The sequence below is a fragment of the Delphinus delphis genome, chromosome 4 (assembly GCF_949987515.2).
Source record: "Delphinus delphis chromosome 4, mDelDel1.2, whole genome shotgun sequence".
Taxonomy (NCBI): domain Eukaryota; kingdom Metazoa; phylum Chordata; class Mammalia; order Artiodactyla; family Delphinidae; genus Delphinus; species Delphinus delphis.
The window spans coordinates 1,481,331-1,500,911 of record NC_082686.1 but is presented as its reverse complement, the minus strand read 5'-3'; the positions used below and the strand labels follow the sequence as shown (position 1 = coordinate 1,500,911).

At 61.8% G+C, this 19,581-nt stretch overlaps 1 protein-coding gene across 3 annotated transcripts in view; it reads left to right on the top strand.

Annotated features, from left to right (window-relative positions):
* The window catches only part of SLX9 (SLX9 ribosome biogenesis factor), a 28,125-nt gene extending 16,989 nt beyond the window's left edge, over window positions 1–11,136 (top strand). Inside the window, exons 4-6 of one of the 3 annotated variants that reach the window (XM_060010220.1) lie at window positions 4,676–4,811; window positions 9,640–9,708; window positions 10,736–11,136. In XM_060010220.1, coding sequence (XP_059866203.1) covers window positions 4,676–4,811; window positions 9,640–9,708; window positions 10,736–10,859 — 329 coding nt within the window. In that variant the 3' untranslated portion in view covers window positions 10,860–11,136. Of the gene's footprint in view, window positions 1–4,675; window positions 4,812–6,039; window positions 6,185–9,639; window positions 9,709–10,735 lie in introns of those variants that run through there. The other 2 variants (XM_060010221.1, XM_060010222.1) reach the window with 2 other exon arrangements.
* Window positions 11,137–19,581: the final 8,445 nt, after the last annotated feature.

Genomic DNA, 19,581 nt, shown 5'->3' with positions numbered 1-19,581 from the left:
TGGTCTTTTTCAGGTCAGAGTTTAGGTTTTGCTGCTCTGGACATCGTATAAAAGGAGTCACGTAGGATGTGCTCTTTCTCTGTCTGGGTTCTTCTGCTCAGCTTGGCATTGGGCTCGTCCGTGCTTCGTGTAGCCGTAGTCTGCACCCTCCTGTTGCTGAGAAGTGTTTCTTTATGTGGACGTACCGTTTGGTGTCCACTTTCCTATGGATGGACACCTGGTCTGTTTTCTCTTTTTAGCTGCTGTGAATAAGGCTGCTATGCACATTCTCTACAAGTCTTTTTGTGGACATATGTTTTCATTTCTCTTGGGTAAATACTTGGAATGGAATGCTGGGTCATAGGGCAGGTGTATGTTTAGTTTTATAAGCAACCGCCAGACGTCTCTGCTGTGGCTGCACGTTTACGCCCCCAGCAACGTGGGAGAGTTGTGGCTGCTCCGCGGCTGTGCCGGCACGTCTGTCCCTGCAGTCCTAGCTGCTGAGCGTGAGGTGCCCGTTGTCATGGTGGATGGGCATTTTCACGTGCTGCTGCCCCTTGGGGCGTCCTCTGAGGCCCAGGGTCTGTTTCATGAGGCTCTTGCTGGGCTCTTTATTGTTGAGCTCAAGGAGTTCCTCCGTCCTGGAGACCAGTCTTGTCAGGTGTGTTTTGCAAATAATTTTCTCCCAGACTGGGACTTGCCTATTTAATTTCTTAACAGTTTTTTTTTTTTAATGAACAAAAGTTTAATTTTGAGGAGGCTGATTTGTCTTTTTTCCTTACGGGGCTAGTGTGCGTCTTGTTTAAGAAAATGGCCCAGTCCCAAGTCAGGCGGATAAATCCTACTCTTCTAAAAACTTTGCGGTTTTGGCTTTTTCGTTTAGGTTTGTAATCCATCTTGAATTAATGTTTGTCTGTGGTGTGAAGTCCTGGTTCAGGTTCTTCTTTTTTTTTTTTTTTTTCCAGTTCCAGCACAATTTGTTGTAAAGACTTTTCTTTCCTCATCAGTTTTGTGTCTTTGTGAAAAGTCAGATAGCCTCTCAGTACCAGGCTGTCTCAATTGTGCAGCTGTGAAGCAGGTCTTGGCGTCAGATAAGGGAAGTCCTGTGTCCCAGGTCCTCTGTTTCAAGACTGCTTTGGGTGGTCCAGGTTCATAGCATTTCCATATGAATTTTATCACAGACTTGTCAATGTCTTGAACGTCACCACCACCAACACAACCTATGATAGCAATGACAGGGATTGCTCTGAGTCTATAGGTCAGTTCAGGAGAATGGCCATTTTAACAGTATTGGGTCTTCATCCATGAGCGTGGTGTCTCCCCTTTTATTTACGTTCTCCTTAGTTTCTGTCGTCAGTGTTCGTGGTTCTCAGAGCAGAGGTCTTAGGTTTGTGGGGTTTGGATAAGCTCATTGCTGTCTGACAGTTTTTGAAGCCGTTATAAATGAAATTCACAAAAGCTTCATTTTCCGGTTTTTGCTATTATATTATTAATTAATTGCTTATGAATGATTATTAAGCTTGTATTCTCTGGCCTTGCTAAAATTGTGTTGGTTCTGGTAGTTATCCTGGAGATTCCTTAGAATTTTCTGCATAAATGATCATGCTACTAAAATAGAGACAGTTTTACCACTTTCTTTTCAAACTCTGTTTTATGTCGTCTTTTCATCCTACTGCAGTGGCCGGAACCTTTGCAGTGTTGCTAGAAGGGGTGAGAATTGGTCCCAGTCTCCACGGGCTGAGGACTGGGCCGTGGTCAGTGTCCTGTGAGCCAGCGTTGCTCAGGGTCAGTAACCCCAGGCCGGGACGGTGCATAAAGGTAGTGGTCCTCATGCGAGCTCTGTTTCGGGCCCTGTTTATAAGGAACTTCCCTTCGGTTTCTTACAGGTTAGCAAATGTGGGCCAGGAAGCAAGGAGAAAATGACCAGGATGGATGGCCCTTCAGGGGTCTGGCCTGCCCTCCTGGGCAGCACGTAGAAACACAGGTTTTAGCCCATAAAAATTTCCCACGTTCAGCATCCCACACGCCAGTGAAATTGTCTCGTTTGTAGTATTCAGTTCTGGCATAGGTAATTTTTAGGAGTAGCGGGAGGGAGGGACCGCCCCCCCCTTTACCCAGGATGGCTGGTCGCAAAGCCTGCTCTTCGAGTTCCCACCTCCCTGACGCCTCCTTGTCGGAATTTCCCTCGTTTCATAATTTGCTCTAATATCCAGTAGGCCAGCTCTCTTGTTTCTTGTTCTTTTTCAAAAATGTTTTGGCTATTCTTACACATTTAGTGTTTTTAAAAAATAAGGTTTGGAATTAGATCCCAGGTTCAGTTACAGGCCCTGTTGGAGTTGGAGCTGCGTCAGACCTGAGGCCGGTGTGGGAGCCGCGCTCGTGCCCTCCCTGGGCTCGGAGCCGCCTGGCCAGGTTGGCGGGGGTGTCCGCCATCCCTTCTGTGGCCTGCTTCATCAGAGAGTCTGCCTGATGTACACAAGATGTGGAATTTCTGGTAGATGGTCTCTCTCAAATTAAGGAAGTTCCTTCTGTTCTTGGTCTCACTGTGACCTTTACCCTGAGTGGACAGTGAACTCTGTCAGACTCTTCGGGCACTTCTGTGGTGCCTAGTCTCTCCCTTTGAAGCAGCAGCTGCAGCGGCCACCCGGCACGCGTCCCCGTGCTGTGCTGTGCTCGCGCGTGCTTCGGGTGCGTCCCAGGTGGGCCCCGCGCGCTTTGGACCCAAAAGGCTCTGGCTCTGACTTGCTGGCATTCGCCTCCGTCCTCCTGTGAGCTGGGCCTGCTTTGCCTGGTCCCCCAGCTTGGGCGCCGGGCCGGCACCCTGTCCCTTCCCCTGCCTGAACCCCCCCGACCCCCCGCTACTGCCTCGGCCCTCCTGGGAGCCAGGGCTCTGGGAAGAGTCACCCGGCTTGATGAGGTACTGAGTAGATTGTTACCCTGTCAGCATGGAGAGTACTGAATTGTCACCCTATACATCCTAACATCCCTGGCATGGAGGGGTGGCCCGGGGCCCAGGGCAGGAGGACCCGGGAGGACGGGCGGTCTTCGTCCCCAGAGCTCAGCTCTTTGGGGTGAGTTGAGGGTCCCCTGGACTCTCCCAGTCTGGGTGCACCTGGGGGGGGTGTGTCCCTGACTTGGCTTGTCCGGGTGGGCGTCTCCGAGCTGCTCTGGGCGGCGCGGGCCTTCGAGGGTGGACTCCGAGCTTGGGGACGAGCTGCTCCTGCCAGGCCTCCCACACACCTTGTTTCCAGAAAGTGTTCTCTTTTGGAAATGCCTGTTAAGGGTCGCTACACATCCCTCACTTCTCATACACCTCCTGGGGCTTGGGCGGACCGGGGCCAAGCCGAGTGCACTCGTGTTCTTTGTACTAATAATCGGTGGTGGGCTGTCCTGAGTCTGTCCTCACTCGTGGGGCCCCTGTCCAGGTCCCCGTCCTCCTGGCCTGCCCCGTGCCTGGTGTCATCACCGCCCTTCTGGGTGCCGTGCCCGCCGCCATCGCCTCCTGCACCTGCCCCGAGGGGTGGCCGGGCGGCCACAGCGCCTGAAGGACCGGCTGCAGACTCACAGCCCCTCGGGAGGGAGACGCCCCGCGTCGGGCCACCTGGGCCGCGGCTGGCACTTCTCTGCTGGCGTCTCCAGGCCTCTGTCGGCTGGGCTGTGCGTCTGTCGGCTGCTTGTCAGGAAGGTGCTCTCAGTTCCCTTTTTAGATGTGATTCAGAGTCTGCAGCCTGGTTATTTATAGCCCAATAAACCTCGTGCAGTTGGGAGGCAGGAGAGCCTCTCAGGCTCCAGTCTGATTGTCCCAAATCTATCACATCAGAGCCTCATTTCCAAGCTTTTTAGTAGCAGAGCCTTTTTTTTTTTTTTTTAAAGAATCTAATGCAGAACAGTCAGCAAATCAATTGTCACAGATTCAGGCAGTTTCCCTGGAGCAGGGTCTGCACACAAGCTAGTGAGCTGGTGTTTGCCACGAGCCACACTGGGGAAATCATGCATTTGAGTACGTGTTTTATTAGCAATTTTGAAATACATGTATTTTAAAATGAAAGTCAGATCCTGAGGCCACGTCCCCGTCCAGGCCCTGCCGAACCCCTTCTCTGTAGAGGCCGCAGCCCTGCCGGCCGCCACAGCCTCACCCCGGTGGCTCGTCCGTGCCCTGCCCTCTGCTCGGCACCCTGGACGCCCGGGCCGCGCCGCCCCCTCCCCAGGGTCTGTCCCAGGCCCCCCCACCAGTGCAGGAGCCCCCTCGAGACCCCGCGGTGCATGTTTCCTCTCGCTTTGGACCTGGCCACTCGCACCCTGTTGCCTTGTTGGGGACCCTCCTGCCTGCTGACGTCTCCCGTGGGGACCTCTTTTTCCCTCCTGGGCGTGTCCCTAGGAGGCACAAGGGAAGCAGAGCGGGAGGGGCCGGCAGCTCTGCCTGTGCGGCCCCTCCCTCCGCCCGCCCTGCTCCCGCAGCCGGGCGGCCTTCCCAGGGGCCGCTCCCCGCCTGAGCCCGTCTCCTCATCAGCCTGTAATTCGACAGCCACCTCCGGGATTAAGGGCAGCAGACCGCTGGCAGCCAGCCCGCCCCCGGGGTCCAGGCCGAGCTCGGGCTCTGTGGGCTGGGAGTCGGGACCCTCTGTCGCTGAGGGCGGCGGCCGGGCGCTTGTCCTCCTGGGTCCCCTCTCGCTGACCCCTTATCCCCCTTCCTCAGAGATCGAAGCCACAAGGCTGGCGGAGCAGGAGCGCAAGGCGGAGCAGAGGCGCAGGGCCACGGTGGTGGTAGGGGACCTGCAGCCCCTGCGAGACGCCCTGCCCGAGCTGCTGGAGCTGCAGATGGGTGGCCAGCGGTGAGTGTCCTGGCCACGGGGCCGCCGCCTTGTCCAGGGCGGGAGGACGAGCAGGTGGGTGGCTGGGCTGGGCACTGACCCCGGAGAGGCCCGTCTTGACTTGGACACCCTTGTCCCAGGCCCAGCCGTGAGCCAGGGGCCCTGGGGCCTCCTCGGGGGCGGGAGCCCGGTGGCACGTGGGCAGCACTGTTGCTCTCCCGCCGCGTGGCCAGAGCCGCTCAGCCGGGCCGCCGCCGGGCTCCGTGCTCTCCTGCTTGTCTCCCGGCAGCCGCAGCTGCTGCCTTTGCTGCCTGCCTCCCAGGACCTGCCGTCCTCTTGGGGCCCTTCCTGCCTCCCTGAGTCCTGTGTGCTTTAGGAGAGCACGTCCCTCTGCTGTGCCCGGGCTGCCGTTTCCGAGCAAGGGTGAGGCCGCCTGGCCTGGCTGGGAGGCGCCAGCGCAGGTGTGACCACGACCTCAGCTTTAGGGCAAACGGGCAGCAATTGGAGGGCCTTTCTGTTCTGTCACGGTTGCTGGACCGCCGTCGTTTACTGTGTTGTCTCTCATTTTGCCTTTTTGAAATAATTCTTTCTCCTACCGAATTCCCCTCTGAGGGGGAAGGATCCGGGGTTGGCAGGGGACACGCCCAGGGCCCCTTGGCTGCAGAGCCAGATGGTCGGTCCAGGCCGGTTCCAGGATGGAATCGCCCAGAACATCAGGTCCAGACAAGGAGTGGCCACCAGAGCTGAGATTTGGCGACAGAACCAGAACCCAAAATGCACATTCCATTCCTGGTTCTTGAACAAAAATGTGACCCGGTCAAGCATCCTCTCTCTCCCTGCTTTTAGTTTTCTCATCTGAAAAATGTGCTCGGGGCTCCCCGAGGGGAGAGAGCTGTGTAAACACCGCGGCCAGCAGCCCGAGGAGGGCCGCGTGGGGCTGCGGGGGCCCAGCTGCTCTCCCAGCCCCAGCCTCCGGTCGACCAGGGTCACCGTTTCCCCGTCTAGTGCCTCTTGGCACTGGGGAGCTGTTCGTTTAAGTAAACATTATTTTAGGGCAGTTTGAATGTAAATAGAAAAATGACGGAGATAATACGGACAGTTCCAGTGCAACTTGCACGCGGCTTCCTCTCTGTGACGTCTTCCATCAGCGTGTGCGTTTGTCACAGTTAAGGAACCAACACTGATTTATAAATAATAAGCTTAAAATAATAATTGACTAAAAGCTCACAGTTTATTCACACTTCCTCAGTGTTCCTTGGTGTCCTTCTGCTGTCCCAGGACCGCATCCAGGACCCCACATGGCGTGTAGTCATCGTGTCCCCTCAGAGCTCCTCTGGGCTGTGACAGTCTCTCAGACCTTCTTGTCTTTTTTTTTTTAATAAATAAATAAATAAATTTATTTATTTATTTGTAGCCGTGTTGGGTCTTGCTGTGCGGGCTTTCTCTAGTTGCGGTGCGCGGGCTTCTTATTGCGGTGGCTTCTCTTGTTGTGGAGCACGGGCTCTAGGCATATGGGCTTCAGTAGTTGTAGCACGTGGGCTCAGTAGTTGCGGTGCACTGGCTTAGTTGCTCCGCGGCATGTGGGATCTTCCCACAGCAGGGCTCGAACCCATGTCCCCTGCATTGGCAGGCGGATTCTTAACCACTGTGCCACATGGGAAGCCCCAACCTTCTTGTCTTTAATGACCTTGACAGTTTTGAGGACCAGTCAGGCATTTTTCAGGATGTCCCTCAGTGAAGACCACAGAGGGGAAGGGCCCGTCTCATCACGTCCCCTCCGGGGTGCGTGCTGTCACGTAACCTGCACCGTGGACGCTGACCTTGGTCACCTGGCGCAGGTGTGTCTGTCAGGTCTCTCCGCTGTGCAGCTGCTCCCCCCTTCCCCACTGTCCTCTGGAAGGAGGTCGCTGTGCACACCCCGCACCCAAGGAGGCGGGACGCTCCCCTCCCCTCCCCGAGGATGGAGTGTCTGCAGAACCACGTGGATTCTCCCGCAGAGCAGATTCCCTCTTCCCCCGTTTCCTTATCAATCACTCATTTACGTCCCTTTGGACCCGTGGGTATTTATTTTATACTTCGGGCCATGAACCAATACGACTTTGTTCTGTTGCTGAACCGGCTCCAGCTCTGGTCCCTGGCAGCTCCGTCGGTTGGCTCCGCTGTCCCCCCCGACACACCCATCCGTGGAGGCTGTTGTGTTTTGTTTCCGAGCACTTTCCTCCCTCTCTGGCACGAGGTGCTCCAGGCTCATCCCGGGCATTTCCTGCTCCTGTCCGAGAGTCGGCGTTTCTCCAGGGAGCCCGGCTCTCTTCCGTTGGAAGTGGTGTGAGAAACCAAGATCTGGGCGCTGGTGTGCCGACCGCGGCTGCGGTGTGCTTCTTCTAGGCCCTCTCAGCTGACAGCAGGGACATGCGTGCGTGTCCTGACCCAGGTGTGTTCCTGTGAAATTCGGGGAACAGTCAGTCCATCCTCACTTCTCATGCCGACCACAAGTCTGGGGTCCCCAAGATCACTCTTAGGTTTGATGATTCTCACAAAGGCCACTACACTCAGTTACAGTTTATTACGGAGAAGGAATACAGATTAAATCAGCCGGGGGAGGAGACCGTGGGAGGGCCCGGGAGTGTTCCAGTCTTCCCTCCCTGTGGGGGCAGCACAGAGGTCTTGCCCAGGACGTGCAGGGACCCCCACCTGTCTCCACCCCTGGGGGGCATGGGCGAGCAGGCCGGCATGGTTTGCCTGTGGTCCCTTCACTCCATTCCTGTGGCCTTCTGGCCAAGTGACACCTGGCTGGGAGCCCCCAGCCCCATTCACAAGGTCGGGGTCCTCATGTCATCAACCCTCAGTCTTGCAGCTCCTAGAGCAGACCCAGCCCTGGGATGTTTGCTGCACAAAGTGTTTGGCCTCTTCTGTGTCTTCACAAGGGCAGGGTTTCCTGGAGCTGAGAGAAGGCGGTGCCCTTCAGGGCAGCTCACGCCAGGGGTGCCTGCTACAAGCAGCAGGTTACACGAATGGCCCAGCTGACAGGTGACTTCCGGACGTGCCCCCAGGCATCCGAGTTGGGTGGAATGTGTTGGGGGCAGCCTTGTGCCTGGGAACCCAGATCCCGAGTGCAAGGCCTCCGTCCCCAGTTGCCATCTGGGACACCCTGACTGAGGCCCTGGGCTGCTCCCAGCCTGTCCCAAACCTGGGTGGCCCTGCAGGGTGGCGGGGGGAGAGCCCGAGGCTCTGAGTGGGCCCAGCGGGTCCAGGTGTTCCCCACACTCCGGGTGGGCGCTGCCCAGCACTGACGGGGCACCAGGGCCCCCTGGAGAGCCCGCGGGGCCCCTGAGGCCAGAGCCGGTGAGTGGGCAGTGCCGCTGCCAATGGGCCGCGCTCATCAGGGAAGATTAGACTCCCCAGGACGTCGGTCCTCCGCGGCCCGAAGGTCGTAGCGGACGAAGGTGGAGGGCCTCCCGCGTGGAGCCTGGACCTGACGTCAGCAGGGCTCACTCGGCCCCTGGGGCCTCCGGGATTCGTCCGCTGGCGCTTGGCTTTAGGCCCCCGTTCCCTTGGGCTGGGTGTGATACCTGGGCTCCTTCACGTCAGAGGGGGAGGGGCAGGGAGTGGCACAAGAGCCTCAAAGCTGGGAGCCACCTGGGCGCACCTGGGCGCTCAGTGCCGGCCGAAGAGAGCCTGTCAGGAACGCACTGGCCTGTCCTACAGTTGGGGAAACAGGCTTCGAGGTGGGGCAGCTTCCCTGAGGTTCCTCCCAGGGCAGCCAGGGCTGGGGTCCTCTTTCAGCCCAGGCACCTCCGTGGACACTTGGGCGGCGGGCAGTGTGCTCTGAGCTGCAGTTGGTCCTGGCAGGAAGGTCTCTATCCCTGTCCACCCAACTCGGCCGTGCGGTCAGAGCCAGGCCTGGCCACCGTAAGTGAGCTGGGGCCCTCCCCGGGGGGACTTCAGAGCGGGCGGGCAGGGCCGGGGCCGGCGTCGGGTGTGAAAGCCCTTGCCCGGGCCGCTGGGGTGAGTGCTGGGGGTCAGTTCCTTTCAAGCCCGCGGCCTTGGGGAATCCACCCCGCCTGCATCTGTCCACAGTGGAAAACACCACTGGGGAGGGTCCTGCCTCCCACTGTGAGTGGCCTGACAGGCCCTGGGCGTGCCCTGAGGCTCGGGCGAGGGTCCTGCCCTTCCTTGCCCCCCAGCCGTGCCCCCACTGCACTGTGCTTGGCTGCACCTGGACCCTGGCCCCGAGGGAACTCCTGGGTGTGTGTTCACACCTTGGTGCCCTCGGCCGTGGGAAGCCTTCTTACCTTGTGCTAGACGGGGGTGGAGGCCCACGGCCTCCTGATGCCCCAGCGCGTGGCTGTCTCCTGGGGGTGCTGGCTGGGGGAAGGGAGCCCGGGCCCACCGGTTCGGCAAGGGTGGGGCCTCCCGGGAGCTCTGGGTGGTCGGCGGGGGACTGCTTTCGGGTGGACACAGAGGGTGTCAGCGGTCGGACGAACAGGGCCGCAGTGTCCTGGGACCGAGGCTGGCCTGGAGTGGGACGGAGCGCCCCCAGAGCGGCCGGGACCCGGGGAGCGGAGACAGGAAACGCCTTTCATTCATAACTTACGAAGAAACGAATACACGATGAGGGCTCCCGGTCTGGAGGCTAAACTTAGGTGTCGACCCAGGATTTCCTGGTTTTCTGGGCCCTCCCGCCCCTGCCGGGTCCCTCCTGCCGTGTGGCGCCGTGAGGCCGCACGTGCCCCCAGGCCCCCAGGGAGGAGAGCCCTGTGTGCACCATGGACCGTGGCCTGAGTCAGGTGCTCTGCTGGAGGTTCCAGGTGGGTGCATGCTCTCCTGACTGTCTTCTCTGTGTCCCCAGCAGAGCGGCCATCAGGCCCCGGGCAGCCCAGCTGAGCCGGATGAGCGCGGCGCAGAGGTTCCAGCTCCTGTGAGTATGGCCCCGCCTCTGCACGGCCCACCCCCGGGACTGTCAGGCGTTGGGCCGCGTCCCCTAACCCCGGTCCCTCGGGTGCTGGGGACAGCTCAGCCAGGGCCAGCTCTGGGCCCAGCCTGACTCCAGGGGCCAGGAAGCCCCTTCCCCCAGCGCAGTGAGGGGAGCAGCTGCTGGCTCTTGGGGGGCCGCTTCGGGCCCCAGATCCTAGGCCTCTTGCGTGTGTGGACATGTGGCCGGGCAGTCAGTCATCCGGTGGAGTCCAAGTCTCCCCGTTGGCAGCAAGGAAAGCTGGGGCCCAGTGTGCTTTGGCCTTGCCCTCGGTCACACACCCGTGGGGGCAGAGCACGGCTGGGCCCTCCACCCCATCTTGCCCGCCCAAGGCCAGGGCCGTCCCCACCATGGTGCCACGACGGGCTCGTGTGGGCTTGTGCTGGAGCTGCTGCCCTGCGGTTCTGGCCAGGCCCCCGTGGCCATGCTGGGCTGTGGGCCCGTGCAGCTCCAGACGGGGGCTGGCTGGCTGTAGGGACAGGCACAGGGTGGCAGCCCCGCAGTGGACTCTGCTGCGGAGGGGCGGGCCCACTGCCGCACCGCCATCGCCATGGCCGCCGTGGGGCCCGGAGCCCCTGTGCCCGGTTCCTGCTGGAGGTGCCGCTTACGTGGGGCCTCGTGTGTGCAGGGCGCCTGCCACCTGCTGCCTTCGATAGCCACTCACCGTCACAGTCGGGGATGAGGGGCCTTTGTGACCACGAGGAGGCCCCCGGCAGCCACTCCCGTCCTGCCCAAAGCCCCCGTCGGGCCTCAGACCCCCCTCGGGCCGCCCCACCCCCCAGACGCTCCAAGCAGAGCTTCCCAGCGCACAGCCTTCCTCACTCCCCACCCCTCATCCTGGTCCTGGACCACCCTTTGCCGGTGTCCCTGCGGGCTGGCCGAGCCGAGGCTGGTCCTGGGGGTGCTGACGGCTCATCCCCAGCCCCCCACTGCGGGCATGGGGTTTGCTGACCTCTGCTCTCCATTCTTTCAGGGAGGAGGAAAGGACGCGGTTTCGGGAGCTGCTGGCCAGCCCGGCCTACAGAGCCAGCCCCCTGCAGGCCATCGGGCGGCAGCTGGCCCAGCAGATGCGGCTGGAGGGCAGTGGGCAGTCCTGACGCAGCGCGGGGCGTGCCTGCGCTCCGGGGACGCCCACGAGGAGGTGCCCAGGGGGCCAACTCTGCCATTGTCGCCCTGCTCCACCAGCCCCTAAGCGACGGGGCTGCTGTCCTCGGCACAGGCGGGTCTACCGAAGTGAGACAGGCAGTTGACGTGGTAGTGTTGTGACTACCCGTTTATTTTTGCAATAAAGTGCTGGAAGAATCCAGGATGTCCGTGGAGCTCGGTGCCGGCCCCCCAGGAGGTGGTGCGGCCACTCGGCGGGCACTCTTCACGCTTTTCTGTTTTGTCTGAGTTTGTCAACAGTGACTGCACGTTGTGTATTATTTTAAGAGAAAAACCTTCTAGCTTCCTGGTGCTCCAGTGGCTCCAGGCTGACCGTGGCTGGGCGTGGCTCTGCCCCCTTCTCCAGATGCCCTTGCTCAGGGCCCCCGACCTCTGCCCAGACGCCAGGAGCTTCCCCTCCGCTGTGCTGGGGGGGATGGGGGGGAGGGAGGACGGGGGTGCGGTGCCAGACTGGCGCCACTGTCCACCGCGGCGGACTCGGGCCTCGCCCCGGAAAGTGGCCTGAGAAGTTGCAAGCGTGTGGGGACGCCACCCTCCCCGACATCAGGCAGGCGCAGGTGGGTGGTGAAAGCAGGCGGGCGGGTGGGAGAGACCTCGCCAGCCTGGGAGCCTGCTGGCTGTGGTCTCGGAGCTGGAGGGACTTCCACGTCCACAGCCCTGTCTGTGGTTTTAATCTTTGCAGAATGAACTTGGACTATCTGGTAATAAAATTAAATGACAAACGGTTCCATGGTTTTTGTGTGCATTTTAAATGCACACAGCAGGAGAAGGCTCGCAGGGCTCGTGGGCCTGGGCTGTGGTTCCCGCCCGGCAGGGCCCTGGAGGGGCTCTGGGCCGGGCCCGTGGGAGGGAGTGGGGGGCTGGAGGAGGAGCCCCCTGAGGGGCCGCGGGGGAGGCAGAGTGTCCGGACCAGGGGTGTCATCCGGGACCAGGGGTGTCATCCGGCGGCCGGAGCAGCAGGTGCCAGGCTCAGGAAGCCAGGGGCTGTGCCGGAGGGTCGAGCACCGCCCTCTGGGGAAGCGGGTGGGGCGGGGTCCCCAGGGAAGAGGCGACATTGGTACACACGCAGCAGGGGGTGCCAGCTGCTTGCCTGGAGGCTGGGGGGCAGGATGGGAGTAGCTGGGAGAGGGGACTTGAGGCTGGGGGCAGCAGGGCCCTGGGAGAGGGAGGACGTGGGTGGTGGTGTTCTGGGTAGAGGGTCAGGGTCACTCTGGGGCCCCCAGCAAATCCCTCCTCTGCCGCCGTGCTGGGCGGGGTTCAGGGCGGGCCAGGGGAGGAAGGGCCCAGCGGGTGGGAGGTGGAAGGCCTAGGAGCCCCGGGGACTGGAGGGTGGCTTGCGTGGGGGCCACGCCCTCGGACGTCGGGGTTATCGACGGAGGACCCTGCGCGTCTGCTCCTGGCTTTGTCCAGAGGGTCCCGCGTGGGGTTCCCCGTGGCCGCCCACCCGCACCGAGTCGTCGGCGGGCCCGACCCTGTTTGTGCCTGGCGTTGGGTGTCACCAGATGTGTCTTGAGTGGGCATCCGCTGGGTGGGGCAGGGAGGGGGGCAAGGCCCAGACGTGCTGCCTCTGGTGTGTCGCTCGCGCGGCGATAGCGCTGGTGACGCATCCTGGCCGAGGTCACGGTGCTGAGAGGCCTTCAGGGTTCCCAGGGTCGGGAGGGCGGGGCAGGCGGGGCTGCACGGCAGCGGCTTCCACGCCTGTGACGCCTCCTCTACAGCGGTTCACGTGGCGTAGGTTGGAGGGTGAGGACAGGCGCGTTCCTGGCGTCGGCTGTGCTTTTTGAGCCTGCCTCAAGGTTAAGGTTTACGTGGCGTAGGTTGGAGGGTGAGGACAGGTGTGTTCCTGGCGTCGGCTGTGCTTCTTGAGCCTGCCTTACGGTTAAGAAAGCGTTCCTTTGAGATTCTGGGAGAAAGTCTGTGATTACTCGCATTGATGTTTCTTCTGGCGCCACGGAGGCTGCTGGTTGTAGGGCCTCCTGCTGGGCCTGGAGCCTTGTCTCTCCTGTCCCCCGGTCCCGCCCCCTGAAGAGGTCCTGGGACCTTCTCTCCAGAGGGAAACTGAGGTCTGGAGATGGGGAGCCTCCCCACAGCCGGCGCTGGGCTCTCGGGAACCCAGAGCTTCTGGCTGCCCCGTGACCTCGCCCTCAATTCAGGCCAGCACCAGGCGAGCTGCAGCACAGGGCTCGTGTGACCCGGGAGGAACGGGCCCCGGGACGCCGCCCCCGCAGCGCCCTCCTCCTGCCTCGGCATCTGGTTTTCAGCACAGCGGTAGTTACTCCCAAGTCAGCGTCTCTCCTGGGTTGGGAGCAGAGTCTAATCACTAGCGATGTTTAATTAGAGAACCAGGCGCAGGTCGGCCCTCTGGCTGCAGGGCTCCTGCGGGGACGAGCGGGCGAGCCCTCCCTCTGCCTCCCTGATGTGCCCTCGTCCCCGTCCCCTGGCAGGGCCCACCTGCAGCTCTGTCTCATTCAGCCAACCCTTTCTGGCCTAATCTGTGGCCAGCCCGAGTCACCCCACCAGAGGGAGAGGAGACCCCTCCACACGGGGAGCCGTGTCCGGTAGGGCAGGAACAACTGTCCTGTAGTCCAGTCCGGGCTTGCCTGGGGCCCAGCGGAGGAGGAGGCAGGGGGACGGTGGCAGGTGTGAGCGACGGGGGCATCAGCTCCGTGCCAGCTGAACTCACACCCCAAGGGCTGATGGGCCCCTCCTGGCTCTGCATCTGCATGGTTGGGGTCCTGGAGGCGTCAGGCTGGGTGGCAGCCCGCAAGGGCGGTTTGCACTGGCCCCCGGATGACCGCAGAGCAGGCTGGGGCTGCTGTCTGGCTGAGGCCCAGGAGGAGGAGACGGGTGCCGTGGTCATCTGCCAGTCCCCACCACAGGCTGCTCGCTCGTGACAGGAAACCCAGGTCATCGTGGCCGATTGTTTAACATGCGGGAGAGTTGTCCCTTCACGGCGAGCATCTGGGAGCGGGCAGTCCAGGTCTGCAATCTGGGAGCGGGCAGTCCAGGTCTGCAGAGTGCCATCAGCAGCCCGGGCTCCACTGTCTCTCCTCCTCTTTGTGCTAAAACAGCTGCCAGCGCCCCCCCATCACATCACATTCCAGCCGGGGGAGGTGGGGGGGCGGAGGGCAGACCGCAAGAGGGACGGGGAAGCCTGCCCTGCCCCCATTGTAAGTCCTCCTCAGAGGCCCACCCAGGGATGTCCAGCCCCAGCTCATTGGCCAGGGCTGGGTTACGTCCCCCCCCAGGTTCCAGGGAGGCTGGGCAGGCAGGGCCGGCCCCTGCTGTGGAGAGCAGGCCTCCTGCCCTCTGGCCCTTGGGGCGGCCGCCAGTCCCTGACCACGTGCCCCTGCCTTTGGCCTCAGCACCAAACCCTGCAGCCTCTCTGGGGCATTTGTCACCAGCGTCCGGGAGGGGAGTTCCCATCCCAGGGGTGGTGATGGCCCGGCACGGGACTGCACGGGAGCGCCTGTGTGGAAGTGCCCACTCCACAGCCCAGGCTGGACGAGGCAGGGTGCCCATGGTGTCCCCTCCAGGCCCGGGAGGGGTCCCCAGAGCGGAGGTGGCATCCCACCAAGAAGCAGCTCTCAGGAGGGGCCGTCCCAGGGCTGTGGCCCAGGCTGCTCTGGGGGCACATGGCGGGTTGGGGGCCAGGCCAGCCCCTGCACGCCCCACACCTGCCCGGAGGCCTCGGGGAGGCAGCGCCGTCCACTTCGGAGTCCTCCATGCCGCTGGGCACGTCTTCCTGTCGGGGTGCGTTGGGCAGATGGCTGGTGCCTCCCTCTGGACGTCAAGGAGCAGCCTGTGTCCCCTCGCCAGGCCCTTGTTGCCAGGGTGTCTGCGAGCCGCCCGCAGGCCCAGCAGGGGCAGCAGGTGCTTTCTTTATACTTGCGCTGAGCGTGTGGAAGCGGCTGGCGGAAGTGGTCAGCAGGGCGGCGGCTGTCAGCTGGGGGGGGGGGCAGGAGGACTCCCCGCTAGGAGCCTGACCCCTGGACCAGGTGAAGGTCAGATGTCCAAGGGCGAGATGCTCGGGGATGAGAAGGCGGCGGAGGGTGTGTTTTGAGCTCCGGCCCTGCAGAGCTGTGATGGGTCCTGGTGTGGCGAGGGTGCGGGACACCCAGTGGGAGCGGGGAGACCCCAAGCGCCGGGGCTGGGCAAGGGCCCCCTGTCGTGGGCAGACCCAGCCCTGGGAGTAGGCGGGGTCCCCATTTTCCAGAAAAGAGCAGGGGGGTGACGGGGGGCCCTTGGGGGATGATGGAGGCTCTCGGGGGGCTGCTCTGCTACAGGGCTCCTGAGTTAGACGTTGCGTGCTGCGGGCCAGGTGGGCAGCTGGGCCCCGCGGGCCCCAGCCCTGCTTGGACAAGGTCCCGGCTGGTGGGTGATGCTGGCGGGGAGGGCGGGGCAGTAACTGCTGGGACGCTTGGCTGTTGCCGCTCCAGAGCCACGTGCCCCGAACTCCCCGCTCAGTTTTGCGCTGAGAGGCGAGTTCAGGTTTGGACACGGGGCAGGTGTGGGGCATTCTGGTGGGGGCCTGCAGACACCTCTGCTGCTGCTGGCCGGGGCCACGTCCTGGGGAAGAGCCGGGCACTGCCCTGTCCTTGCCCAGCCGCGCTCGGCAGCCCGGCTGTCTTCCCGAAGGCCCTGTCCCAACCCCAGCCCGTGGCCCAGGCCTCTGCTCACCCACAGACCCTCTGGGCACTGGTCACTGCGACGGTGCCATTGGGCTTTCCTGCCCGGCCACAGGAACGTCTGCCTGCTGGGCGGGGCCTCTCGAGCCCCTGGGAGGCCACCTCTTCCGTGGAGACTGCCCGCTGCCCCCAGGGTGGACCTGTCCTCCTCCCCTCTCGTGGCCGGCCGCCTCCTGTCCCCTGGGTGGGCTCTGGGGCCCCTTTCCCAGAGCCAGGTCAGAGGTCCCTTCGGGGCCCACCTGCCCCTGGTCCCAGAGAAGCTTAGAGACTCGACCCAGCCCTCAGCTCTCCCTGCCCTGGGGCCGCACGTCTGAGCGTCATTAACCGTCATCCCTTGGGGGTCCCACCTCCCGGTCCCGTGAATGTCCTGTTTCCTCCGTTGTTTGATCCCTCGGGGGCCCCACCTCCCGGGTCCCATGAATGTCCTGTTTCCTCCGTGGTTTGCTGGAGTCGCTGCACTGGGTTCTGAGGTCACTTGGGACACCTGCTCGCTCTGCCTGCTGTCAGCTGGGTACAGCCAGCTTCACCTGCTTCCTTTGACCTTTAGGGGCTGCTTCTTAAATATTTAATTTTGTTTCATCATATGTGAACTTGAGCTGCATTGTGAGGGTCAAGTCTGCAATATAAGATTTAATCCTCTCTAACAGTACTTGACAATTGTGGGGGGGTTGCTCCTGTTCTGGTGGAGAACGTGTTTAAAAGCAGGGAGCTGTGGTGCATCTACAGCAGATAAGATTGATTTTGTCCGTAAAGACTGGGGGCCACACTCACACTGGACAGGACGGCTGGAGTCAGGGGCTGGGCGTCCCAGCTGCCACTCAGGCCCTGGGTCCTCGGTCTGTGTGTATGGGAAAACATAAGCCCACAAGTGGATGTGAGACTTGGGTGAGTGATGCCGTCTGGACACCCTGCCACGTCCAGCACCATGTCCCCACCCTCCTGGTGCCTGGGGGCCCCACGCTCAGGGCAGGACCACCTCATCCCCTTATCCCAGCCCAGTGGGAGTCCTGGAGCCCTGGGCCGTGCAGCCTGACTCCCAAACAAGAATGATTGGGGTAATTATTACGACTGGGATTAAACAAAGGAGAACAGGGCAGAAAGGCAGCTCCGGTGGGGCTAGGCTGGCAGCCGCCACCCCGACTCCTGCACCCAGAGACCACCAGCTGCGACGGGGTGGGGCGTCAGGCTCTGTGATGCTGACCTGCCGGCCGTGGGGTGAGTGTGTGAGTGTGAGCGTGTGTGCATGGGCCTGCGTGTGTGCATGCATGCATACATGTATGTGCACGCGAGTGTGCTTTTAGGAGCAAAGTCTGCAGGTGCAAGGCAGGTGTTTGCTCTCCGGCACGGCCCTCTCAGAATAGGAAGGACACCTATGGTTCCCGACCCTTGAGCGCTTCTGCTGAGGGGAGAAGCCGAGTTTTCTTGGATTCCTTCTCGGCTCCTGTTCAGAGTCATGTGTTTCGTTATTACTTTTCCTGCCGCGGGGGCAGATGGTGCGATTAGTTTTCCATGTGCTGCACGGCTTTGCATTCCTGGGGCCGCAGCCTGGCTCAGGGGTCCCTGGCCGTGCTGTGTCCACTCTGCTCACAAATGAGGGGCCTGCAGCTTTTCCTGGAGACTTCCCTTCAGGTCCGCAGGAAGGTCCACGGTGTCCATGAGCTTCCTCCTGCTGGAGGGGGGAGGGGTGTTTCCAACCCCAAGGCTGGACCCCACCCTGCTCCCACGCCCCCCAGAGGGCGGAGGCTTCTCCCCAGGCCCCTTCTGCTGCAGGACCCCCTGGAATCCCAGGTGAGGCTTTGTTCTGGTCCTCATCCCATCCAGCCCACACCCTGAACTCCTCCTGGGGTGGGATCCTGCACAGGACACATGGGTTCCAGCAGGACTGCACCCTGGCCTGCCCCTCGGATGTCCTGTTGTCCGGCTGGTGTCCTGGTCCCAACATCCCAGAAGGAGCAGATAGCTGGGCCGGGACCTCCACCTGCTCTGGGGTCCCCCGAGGTCCCTGACCAGACGGGCCCTCCCCTCCTGCCTGGCCTCTGGAGCCTGCTGGTGTCTCCTTGTCACCATGTGACAAAACCTGCTTCGCAAGGAATGTGTCCACGTCCAGTGCAAAGCAGACACCCGGCACCCGTGCCCCGCCCCCACCGGGACAGGCATTACTAATCAATCACCACCTCCTCCCAGCACGATGGGGCCTCAAACCCTGCCTCCGCGGACCATCCAGAAGCAGCTCCTAGTGACCGGGGTGCAGGTAAGGCGCCTGCCCCCTTCCTGTCCTTGTCTCTGTGGTGGAGACCACCATGGCTAGTCCCAAGGCCGAGCACAGAGCCTGGTCCTTCCCCGGCTTGCTGTGGGCCTGCGCCCTCTGATTCTCTGGGGTCGCGCACAGCCCCCAGCCTGATCTGGACACAACAGTGAGAGCACGTAACACGCACCACTTTGGGGGCAGCTCCCAGAGTCAGGGCCCCATGCACCCCATGCGCCGGGCTGCCTGTCCCCCAGCCTGGTCCTGCGTGAGGACGACACGGAGCAGAGCCCCGCTGACTCAGGTGGACTTGCTGTGCCGCGAGAGGTGAACCGTGGTCGTGGAGCCGCTGACTTTCGAGAGTGTTTGTCACAGCAGCAGAACCGGCGCCTTGTGAGTGACACGCCTCCTTCCTGTCCCCCCACCCCCACCCCTACCCCCGGGAGACCGAGGAGTAGAAACAAGTCGCCCTGTCTGTGCTGAGGTCAGGGCAGGCTGCCATCAGCAAGTCGGCCAGAAATACTGAGAAATAAGAATTTTCTGCAGGAAAGAAGCAGCAAATCAGATGTGCTTGCAGGGAATGACAACTAAAGAAGAATCTCCCGTGGTGGTTTTCACACCGACATGGTACCAGCTGTTCCTTCTCGTTTCCTCTCTGGAGCTGCCTGGGACGTGGGACATTCAATAAACTCTGCCGGACACGTGACGAGTTCTCCGACACACGCAGTGGAGCTGAAATTAACCTCTAAGTCACAGTGAGGTGAGCGTAACAACCTGGAAAAGAAGCACGTGCTCTCCAGAGTGACTCGGGCCCCAGAGGAAGCCATGCGGCCCGATGGGAGGTCTGGAAAAGCCTAGCACAGAAGACGCTCCCCAGTGCAGCTTCTAGAAGGCGGCCAGAAATGTACTCGGTGGAGAACTTTCCACTGTGTTTTCATTATACACAAGAGAGAATAAAAAATACATGAACTAAGCATTCAGTTCCAGACTGTGGAGAAGAAAAATAAGGCAAAGCCCGAAGCCCAAGAAAGCGCAGGAACACGTGAAAAAAGAGAAAAGAAGTGGCTGGTTTGCAAACAGAGAAACAATAGAATCAATAAGCCTGCAGTGTCCCCTGGGAGTTGCTTGTGGAGGCGTCTGCATGACCTGGGGGTCCCCCTCGGGCGGCTGTCAGGAAAGCGGCTCCCCGCCGGCTCCCCCGGGGCCGCTGCGTTGGCCGGGAGCTCTCTGCACCGCTCTGCCAGGTGCTGGGGTGGGGGGGGGGCAGTGGGGTGCGGGTTCTTGGCTTGTCCCGCCCTTTCTATGAAGGACAAATATTCGACCAAGGCGCAGGGAGCCGGGCTCCCAGGATGGAGCAGGGGTCACGGGCCCTGGCGGCCCCAAAGGGGTCAGTCGTTTCCCACGGCCAAGTGATCCCCCAGCGCTTTGGGAAGAGAGCCAGAGCCCCCGATGTCCGGGTGTCTGGAGGCCTGAGCAGCCAGAGCGGGGCCTGAGGGCCGGGAAGGGCCACTTGCACCTTGTCCAGGGCCCGCTGGGCCGGGGGCCTGAGCCCAGGGCTGGTGCCCAAGAGGTCCCGCCATAGCCACGCCAGGACGAGTCCCCGGCCCCCCCTTCCGCATCCTGTCCAGGACAGCCGACCACAGACGTCAGGTGTCCATGGCAACACAGCAGCCCCCAAACAGAGGGCCCCCAGCCCTGAAGGAAACCAGGCACCACTCTCCT